The sequence below is a fragment of the Liolophura sinensis genome, chromosome 6 (assembly GCF_032854445.1).
Source record: "Liolophura sinensis isolate JHLJ2023 chromosome 6, CUHK_Ljap_v2, whole genome shotgun sequence".
Taxonomy (NCBI): Eukaryota; Metazoa; Mollusca; class Polyplacophora; order Chitonida; family Chitonidae; genus Liolophura; species Liolophura sinensis.
The window spans coordinates 53764270-53774300 of record NC_088300.1 but is presented as its reverse complement, the minus strand read 5'-3'; the positions used below and the strand labels follow the sequence as shown (position 1 = coordinate 53774300).

The window sequence follows — 10031 nt, the reverse complement described above, 5'->3', positions numbered from 1 at the left end:
ACAGAAAAATACAATGTGTTGGTGTTTATTACGATGTGAAAGCAATTAGGCCTACAGCTATTTCCAAGCAATACGCCGAATTACTATAGAACATATACATGCAAAAACAACTCCGCAAAAGCCACCAGTTGGTATTGTATATAAATCACAAAAGACATTGCCACAAACATACAAGACATTTTTTCGTCATGTGAAAGTTCCATCTCATGACTGGTGATTTTTGCATCAGCATAGAACTATAAAGCTCCATGGTATCAAATATAAATGCTAAACGAATCAGGGGAGACAAATCTATGTGCGGTGGTAGCTTTGCATCGATTGTGGACCCACCGTGGACGGACCTACATGATGCCAAATCGTCGTGCAACCATCGTTAGTTTCGCGGGAAAGCTTTAGTTCTTGTTGATACTGCGGGGGTGTAGAAGATTGGAAGAAAGAAGCCGTCACTATAAACCATGGGTGTAAGTCTTTGAGCGAGTTTTATGTAGCCTAATGGACTGTTCATTTATGCTTGGTAGTGAAAATCTGTGTCGGCTTGTGGTTGGAAATTTATTACAGCTGTACTTAATCAGACACTGCTAAAAAAAATTAGGTGTACAACAACAACACCGACGATCTGCTAACACCATGAGCACAGCAGCTGTTCTAGAATTAGTTAAGAAGGGCGTTCATTTGACTTGCAGCAATAATTCAGTGTTAATCAGTATGTTCCATAGTATTTTATGTTGTAATGATGACTACAAAGGTTACTATCTAGGATCCCATTAAGTCGACTCTGAAATCTCAGCATCCAATCATGAAATATAGCCGATTGTTTATGATTTGAGTCATGAATGAAAGTTGACCTCCGGTAAGACAAGATTGTTAGAATTATGGTTAGGAACATTTAGAGCTAATCTAAACAATGAGCTAACTGGATGAATGAAAACGGCCAAGGCTTTCCAAGCTTTTGACTCTGTAGTGCAAGTAGTAAATTACTGTAAACACCTAGTACATATAAAGCCCAGGGTGATTACCCTAACTGATCTAAATTTAACTGACCTACTGTTAACCTGTGTACCATGATATATTTATTTATACTTCATTGGGTAAAGTTTTTTTTTTTTTTTAATTTCTGACCTGTATTTCATTACAGAGGAAATCATTGAAATCCAAAGAGAAGAAACAGAAGAGAAAGGAGGTACACTTAGTGTTTGACAAGTGGAATGAATGAATGAATGATTATGGATTAACACCTCATCGGCAATATTACAGCATTGTCATGGCAGTATGACCAATGGAGTTGTCGTACTTAACTTGAAAGATATATTAGTTTTGTTCTAAGGCCTTTTGCAATAATTCAAGGGAGACTGTTGTCCTCGTTTTGATCACTGCAAATTGGACATTTCAAAACCAACTTGGATCATCTCCAGACTAGAGGAGAGACTTTGCGTCTTGTTTAATTAGTTAACTATATATACATGACATTGTGTATGGACAAACATTGTTTGTTGTGATATGTTTTATCTGTGCAGGAAGGGAAGTGAGGAGTAGCCAGGTATAGAATTAAGCTAGATGATGGAAAATTGTTTTCATTTCCTCACCCTGATGAAATTTCATGAAAAAAAAAGACATTTTCAAGAGCAAGCTAACTAGAGTATCACAAGGAAGATGAAAATCTCTAACTAAATACCATAACAAGAAATGAATTCACATCTGAAATTACTACATGATTAGTTCATGATAATTAGATTGAAAGATAAGAATACAAAGATCCATTAATTAATTGAATCACCCCTTCTTGAATTTAAAACGGACATAGTTTGTACCTTAAGAATACACACTCTGTTTAGTTTGTCTTTTATTCTGTCGTAATAAATGTCATATTGGTTTCTTTTTTAGGAAAGTATGCGGCTAGCTGTAGCTCAGGCCAAAGTAGATGCTGCAAATGAGGTAATTCAACATAGATGTTTTTAAGTCAACAAGATGTTTTATATAGAAATTGCTGTGAGATTAATGTTTATTCATGACTTCTTGGAATAAAAAGGTTCACAGTACTCTTGTGTAATCTTGCATGAAGCTTTGTAAAGAAAATTAGCCTTTCAGCAATATTATGTTTCCTATGTAGAAGAATTCACCTTTAACTTACCAAAGGTTATTTAGGTTATTTCCTCTGCTCATAAAATTGACCACAATGTATAAGTGAAAAATTCTTGACTATAATGGGTTACAGTTACATAACTTCAGAAAGAAAGTTTTGTAATTCTTTTCCACATGGCCTGGGCCTATTCAGGGTCAACTTCCAGTTGACGTGGTCATATCCCATATAAAACCATATTCACCTCAGTGAGCATTTACTTTTCATCACAGACAAACAGACATGGTCATTGAGGTGAACATTACGATGTGAACCGGAAGTCTTGTTAAAGCACTTAATCAGCTGACCGCATGATGAATATGCAGTGTGACCCCTCAAGACCTCGGCCTTGTACACTCAGAGAATTCCGCTCATCCTGGACATCTCTTCCGAGATGCCAGGAATGATAGGGTGAATTTTTTAATTCTGTCTGTCAGAACATCTGATTCAACATGGCATTAAAATATCTGTAAAAGATCCTTTCTGTGGTGTGTAATAAGAAAGGAGAAAGTTGACATGGACTTATACCCGGCTCCATAAGGCCTTAGCTGTTCCGTATCTGCTAATATGAACAGTAGTTCTTGAGAGTTTTCCTTGCTCTTATGGTGTTTTTGAAGACAACATATTTTTGTATTTCAGTTAGCAGATCCCTTACAGATGTTTCCAGTGTTTCAGAAATTTGAACGCAATGGGTAGGTGCATTATGAAGACTGATTCAGAGTTATTTTATGCTGCACATTGAGACATGAATTTATATTTAAATGCTCATTGAATTGCTTTGTTGTCTAAATTAGAGCGTAATGGTCTATACCTCTGTGTTTGATATTGTCTTTATCACAGATTCCTCCAGCTGTAAAGCTGACCAAAATCATACAAGTCTGCAGTGTAATATATCGCTTGTCAACTTGCCAAATGCAAATGAAATCGTCGCAAGGCAAGTAAATCGTGGTTTTTGGTTGCCTGCTTGAGCATAAAAATAATATATAATCTGAATTGCACATGTTGACAATCCTTCGCTTGCTCGAATCTTTCAACTGCATTGGTAAAATATCTGTATAAAATGGCGAACTTCAATTTGGGCATGCACAAATTTTAGACGGGTGGATTAAAGTCAAAACAAAGCTTTTGCTTAGTGTGCAGCACGTACTCTCCCACAGGAGCAGGATGTTTTCCTGTTATAAAATCAGCAATGTTAAAGCCTAGCATTCTCCGTGCATCGCCAAGAAGGCTCAGTAGAGGCTTGTCGCCACATGTACCCCTCATTTCTGGCCACGGAGAAGATTCAGTGGAGCGTTTTTTGACTAACTACCAGTCAAAAACAAATCCCAGTAGTCCTTCCACATCGTCGTTAGAAATAAACTGCACGATAGCGTTAAATGTTCAAGACAGTTTTCTGAGGCTTGGAAAGAAGAATATGCTTGGGCTTGAATTCTTGCACCAAGCTGAAAGATGAACCATGTAAGCACTTGAAAACCTTGAAAGTACTTGAATTTTATTTTGGTAATTCAAGGACTGGAAAGTGCTTGAATTTGACCATTTTTATGTGGAGGTCCTTGAAAGTACTTGATTTTGTTAATGTCATGTGAAGAAAGTCATTCGGTGGTAAGAATCTGTGAATCAACTGGCAATGGGCATGCACCTAGAGCGGCCGCTGGTGGTATGTAGGCAGTCATAGTTTTGCGCCACTACAGACTTCCTTTTCTTCGCCAGAGGGCATTAAGATCACCATTTTTTGGTTTGGCATTAAGAACTTATGCTATAGTCATTGAGAGAGATTTGGTGCGTGAAAAAAAGCGTTAGAGATGCCAGGCAACTGTCGTTTTAGCGATGAATGGCTGCAGTTCCAAGATTTCGAGGACTGGCTTGTGCGACGCCAGCAGTGTCAATCGGGCATCCTGCTGATTGTGTCTCCGAAGTATAGATGTCTCCAGTATAGGCAAGGCCGCCCTGGACTACTTGTGACTGACAGTGGCGCTGTTTACAAACATTGTGCGGAAATATTTTAAGCTGCGCTTTTTATTCTGACGGACAGTGGAAAATGTATAAGAATAGATGATGGGTTGTCTGATTATAAGTGATGTCTGCGCCGACAGAATGTTATGGCACCAACACAAGACTGCGTACCGGTCAAATGCCACGGCATAATAAAGTATTCAAGTATTGTGCAAGTATGCACAAATGTGGATTGGAACGGTTGTTGTTTTTAATTCAATATAGTTTTAATATTAATGTTTGCAATAAATTGTAAAGCATAAAGCTGCGTCATGGCATGACGTGTACACCCTAGTGTACTTTTGTATCATTGTGTTCTGATGATGTGGTACAAGTGGTAACTTGGTCTGTTTGGGTTTACAGGTTAAACCTCAATATAGCATGTGAGAGAATCTCAGACATGGCTGAAGATCTGGTGGACTGGGCCTTCGAGCTGACAAAAAGCAACATGCAGACATTGTAAGTTACACAGTCAGCAGAAAAGTTCCACAGTCAGCTTTTTTTATCTCTCCTGTACACTCTGAGGGGTGCTCCTTAATTGAATAAAAAATCAGGGTATTCTAAAGATCTTGTAAGATTGTCTCTAGTCTTATCAGTGGTGAGGTAGAGTGACCCATTGTGAGCACACAAAAACAGGATAACCTGATAGTGTCTTTGTTTTGTTGAAAGCCCTAGTTAGTCCAAAGCTAGCTGTATGTAAGTCTACGTATGTTTGATTGCTGTTTGTGTTTATTGACAACTGTCAGGTATGAGACTGGGGGGTGGGGCTGGAAGGACAAAGAGAAACGAGCAGAGATGACCGAGGACATGGCCAGATACCTCATCGTCACTGACAGCGACAACAAACTTGTGGGCTTTGTTCACTTCAGATTTGACATAGATTATGATGAAGAAGTATTATATGTGTAAGTTCAAATTGTTCCTGTTCTTACGAAAATGAGAATTGTAAAAAGCATGTCAATCATATGAGATTTAAAAGGATAATAAGAGCGTACTTATGCAGAAACATTTTTGTGTCGGAAATTATTATTTCTATAATTCTGTGAATTTTTATCTTGTCAATATATATTTTGCATGTAGAAATACTTGTGCATCAATGATGTAAACCCATGCATGTCTCAATTTTTACATCTCTGTTGAAGGTTAAATGCGTGTATGGAATATTTGTTAAACAACTTCCCATGGGCACTTTTGAAATGACTTAATACAAGATTGCACGTGGTGATGTATGACAAAATACAAAGTTATTTGCACTCAAAATGAAGCAGGGATAACACAAGTATGTTGATCACAAGAATTATTCTGAAGAATGATAATAACTCTAGCCTGTACATTTTATTCTATTGCAGATATGAAATCCAGCTTATCAAGGAAGTTCGGAGGAAAGGTCTCGGCAAATTCCTCTTACAGATTTTAGAGTTAATGGCTCACAAGTAAGTTGTTGTGAACTGTAAGCTTGAACTCAAAATCCAGCAAAATGTTTTCAAGATTTTTAATGTGTATAGTGTGCCAACGTGGGAGTTAAGCAGTAATTGGGAATAGCAGTCTAGTGCTGTAAGGAGAAATTCCCTGTGGCCTGGGCCTCTGATATTTGGAAGTAAAACATCATTTAGATAAATGGTTGACTAGTTCTTGACTCCTCATGACAAAATGTGAACTTGTTTATGACTGCAGGCAGAGAAACAAAGGTTCATGTTATGACAGTTTTCAATCCTGTTTCAGGCATGAGGATTTCACGGAAACGATCGTTCCGTTTCTGTATCGGTTCACGGGTTAAAAATTCACGGAACCGAAAGTCTGTTTCCCACACAAAAAGGCTTGGCTACTCACTCAGTACTGCTAAGTAAACATTGAACAGAGTTAACTGTCTGAATACTTGAGTTGTGAGCCTTCAGATTGAAGCTAAGGTGTGACTAGGCACTTGTACTCCTGAAGAATGGGCCTTTTTTAGTCTCTCTGTGTACACTGAGTCTGCCATGCTATCTGTCATGATGGACATGAAGTAGCGCAGCAGATGAATAATATGGAGCACAGAATGCCAATTAGTGTCCTTGACCAAGTTGTGATTCATATGAAATTCAGATTCTGAGATTCGCTTGATTGCAAGACTGTTGTGGAAGTTGTATTTAACACATGCTGCATTGTGCTCTTCGGTTTGGGATGATAACTCAAACTGATAAAGTTAGATTGCCCAGTTCTCTCCCTTCTTTTTTTCATAGCTTGAAGTCAGATGCCTCTATCATTCGGTGACTGTTCATAAATTTTAAACAAAATGATTGAGGGATTATGGTAATTTGTACTTTACCAATTAAATTAAAATTAGATCTGAAAGATACAACAAACACCAACATTTATTTGACGGAATGCCATTAATACTTAAATTTTTACAGGTAAATCTGTTCCCATAGCAGAACTTGTTGGGAACTGAAAAAATGTTCCCCACCAGGTAAAAAGTACACTTAACCAAAAAAGTGTTTCCCAGCAATTCTGAAATCCTCATGCCGGCTGTTCATTATTCGTACACTGTAAAGTGGTTTTGTGTATCTCTTCACCTGTATTCAACCATTGGAACTAATTTTTACTTTTTTAGGACTCAGATGAAAAAAGTCATTCAGACAGTTTTCAAACAGAATACAGCTGGATATGACTTCTATACAAAAACAATGAAGTGAGTAACTTTATAGACAAGATTGCAAGCCTTGTTCTTATCAGTGACTGCATATGACTTCATGGAGTAACCCAGTCTTTATAGATTAGATTGCAAGCCTTATTCCTGATATCAGTGATTGTGTATGACTTCATGGAGTAACCCAGTCTTTATAGATTAGATTGCAAGCCTTATTCCTGATATCAGTGACTGTATATGACTTCATGGAGTAACCCAGTCTTTATAGATTAGATTGCAAGCCTTATTCCTGATATCAGTGACTGTGTATGACTTTATGTAGTAATGTGATATATTTGATATGATGTACATCTTCAGATGTGTGCATTTGATTCGTGTTTTATACTATTATTTCATTCATAACACGGAGGTCAAATCCGAGTGCAAATGGTAGCAGTGAAAATGAGTTGAATCTTGTTTTTACATATACTGTACAATGTCTTCAGGCATTCTAAACAGAGGTGTGGTGTTAACCTTCTTCAGTATTTGAACACCTGAAAGTTTTATAGTGGAGCAGATAATGCGACTGATATACATATGTTTTTGGTAGGAGACAGTTTGATTTTAACCTATGCTATGCACACCTGTTCTCAGATATGAGGTGGATGAAACCAATCCAGAGGAGTACGTTTTTGAGGAGGGTAATTCCTACGTGATACTCAGTAAAGCTATCAAGCCCAGGAAGGTGGAATCCAGCAACACAAAGGGAGCAATACCGTCTGTAGCTGTCAGCAATGGGACCCCAGGTGTAGTCACAAGTTGATCCTTTGCAAAGAATCAGTGCTGTTCAGAATGATGGGTTTTATTATGTCTTATAGTCTCCAAAGCATACAACTTTGTATTCTAGAACAGGGTGGACAGGGAAAATATTTTTATGCCTGTAATAGTAAATATCATTTTTAAAGTTCATCCCAAATTTTAAAAGGTCATATTATTGGGTATTCAGACGTGGAAACCAGTGTATGTACTTGGTCAGGAGTTGCAGGACCTTTTTCTGTTCTAATGATAATGCGTGAGAAAAGGTGTACCACTCAGGAAGCTCAAGTGTGCTTGCTGGCCCGATACCCTTGATGTAGCAATCTGAGGCTGTACTCGCAAAGCTCACTTTGATAACATTACAAGCACATAACTGTCATGACCACATAAACTAGGCTTGTGTCATCTCTTGTTTTATGAAATAATCCTTCGTTCCCCATGTTCTGAATAAATAAATGTTTTCATTACCTTGGTCATATAAATATATTATTTGCGTTCAAAGTCTTCATGGTTTCCTTCTCATAAAACTAGCCATTATCGTATGAGAGCAAAATTCTGAAGTCCATATAGGAAATACCTCGTGGTAACACATCAATTTGTCATCTGTTAAGACACTCAAGGTAGAGCGCTACAGTTCACTTCATACATTTTTTTTTATAATTTTTAGAGTGATAGCATTCATAAATTTCAGTGCAAGAACAAATACAAAATATGAGGATTACTGAATATTTCTAATTTGTCACATGAGCATTTAAAATGTGTTCCTAAACATATGGGCAACATTTGTCCTTCCACCTCTATACCATACACTACATATCAGACATACATGCATATATTTTGTTCTTCCCTCCGACAATTTTAATTTTTTTGTTTTAAATTTGCTGAAGGATGAAAAGTAAAAAATGGGAGTCACCAAACTTTGACACAAGTGCAAAATGCTGTTATATTAATGTTCGTTGTTCGAGACATTGGCGAACAAATTCACTGAATGATTGGCCAAGAGGCCCAGGGATCATGGAACGATTTAATATAACTCTAAAATTATTTCTGATGTAAGGAAGTCAAAATATTGTTTGACAAGGGAAATTCTTGGGATGTTATTGTACAACAAATTTCATCTAAAACAACCGAAGGAACATATCAAATGTTGACTTTTTTGTGTAAGATTGCTGCATAATCCCAGGATCCGATCCTCAAACTTACACATTTACATTTGACAACTTTTGTCGATATGAACCTCCCAGTCTGTTATATTTCATGTACTGATTTGTCAGACCATGCTAACAACTGAAGAACACAGCACCCTCTATGGGCCCGTGCAAAATAAAATTGAGTGTAATAATAGAAGACAGTGTAATAAAAGGAACCACATGTGAATGTGACACTAAGACTTTAAAAGAGGAAGTTGTAACTTCCTCGCTTGGCGTTCATCATGAAGGGGATAGTGCAACGACAGGTTGATCCGTATCAGCATAATGGCTCGGGCGGGGCGACTTACTTGCCTTCGGTAAGTCGTCTTGGTGAAGCAGCACTAAATAAAAGAGCGGTGGAAATCCGTCCTGCAACAAGGAGGCACATTACACGTACATGCACCCTAATGATTCCTTCGTCGTCATATGACTGAAAAATTGTTGAGTACGACGTTAAACCCCAAGCACTCACTCACTCACTCACTCACCCATTTCAGTTGGTTGTTCAGAAACCAGCACTCTGATTAACTCTTTCATAGTGTACATTCAAAGAGCATCATGCACAAATTACCTTGTACACCAAATTTGGAATCTCTCTGTTGAACATTAGAAAGCATAGTGTTAAGAATGACGAATTTCAGTCAGGTGCCGTAGAAATAAGAATTTTGATTGAAACAGCCCAACAATTTTTCAGTCAAATGACAAGGAATCATTACGAATGCGTATCGGTATATGCATATATACTGTGTTGTCTCTGAGCAAGGCAATTGCCACCCAGTCACATTATACTGACACCAAGCCAACCAGTCGCGATTCCTAGCTCCAACCTCTCAGGCCAAAGCGTCAAAGGCAGCAAGCAGTATTTTTGTCTCCAGACCTCCAGACAGACTCTCCCCTATCTGAAGAACACCCACTCTGACTTCTATTGCAATATTGTCTGTGAATCTCATTATTGCCAATTTGTTGTCATGGAAAACAGATTTTTCATTGAAACAACTGCAGCATAAATATGAACCTAGCTCAGCTCAAATATGAAAGCTGGAAGCTATTTGACTTATGTTGCTATCACATCATCACAGGCAGACCTCATGACAAAAGAATAACTTGGACCTGGCATAATAGGCTGATGGGATAAAAAAGAAACGCCCTGCTGAATCGGTTTGGGACAATTAAATGACCTAAATGAAAGTGAAATCAGAAGGATTGAGTTATATCAAGTACAAGAATGGAACCCCATGTTACCAGATTGGGGCATTATAAATGAGAAACAAAGTGTAACAAGAATACAAGACGTATAAATACTGACAATCCA

At 37.8% G+C, this 10031-nt stretch overlaps 1 protein-coding gene across 1 annotated transcript; it reads left to right on the top strand.

Annotated features, from left to right (window-relative positions):
- Positions 1 to 369: 369 nt before the first annotated feature.
- Positions 370 to 7921, top strand: LOC135468755 (N-alpha-acetyltransferase 40-like). The gene is made up of 9 exons (XM_064747165.1): positions 370 to 461; positions 1136 to 1180; positions 1882 to 1932; positions 2756 to 2808; positions 4472 to 4567; positions 4855 to 5013; positions 5458 to 5541; positions 6699 to 6776; positions 7368 to 7921. Exons 1-9 carry the CDS (start codon positions 456 to 458, stop codon positions 7534 to 7536), a joined length of 741 nt encoding a protein of 246 aa, XP_064603235.1. The 5' UTR covers positions 370 to 455; the 3' UTR covers positions 7537 to 7921.
- The last annotated feature ends 2110 nt before the right edge of the window (positions 7922 to 10031 follow it).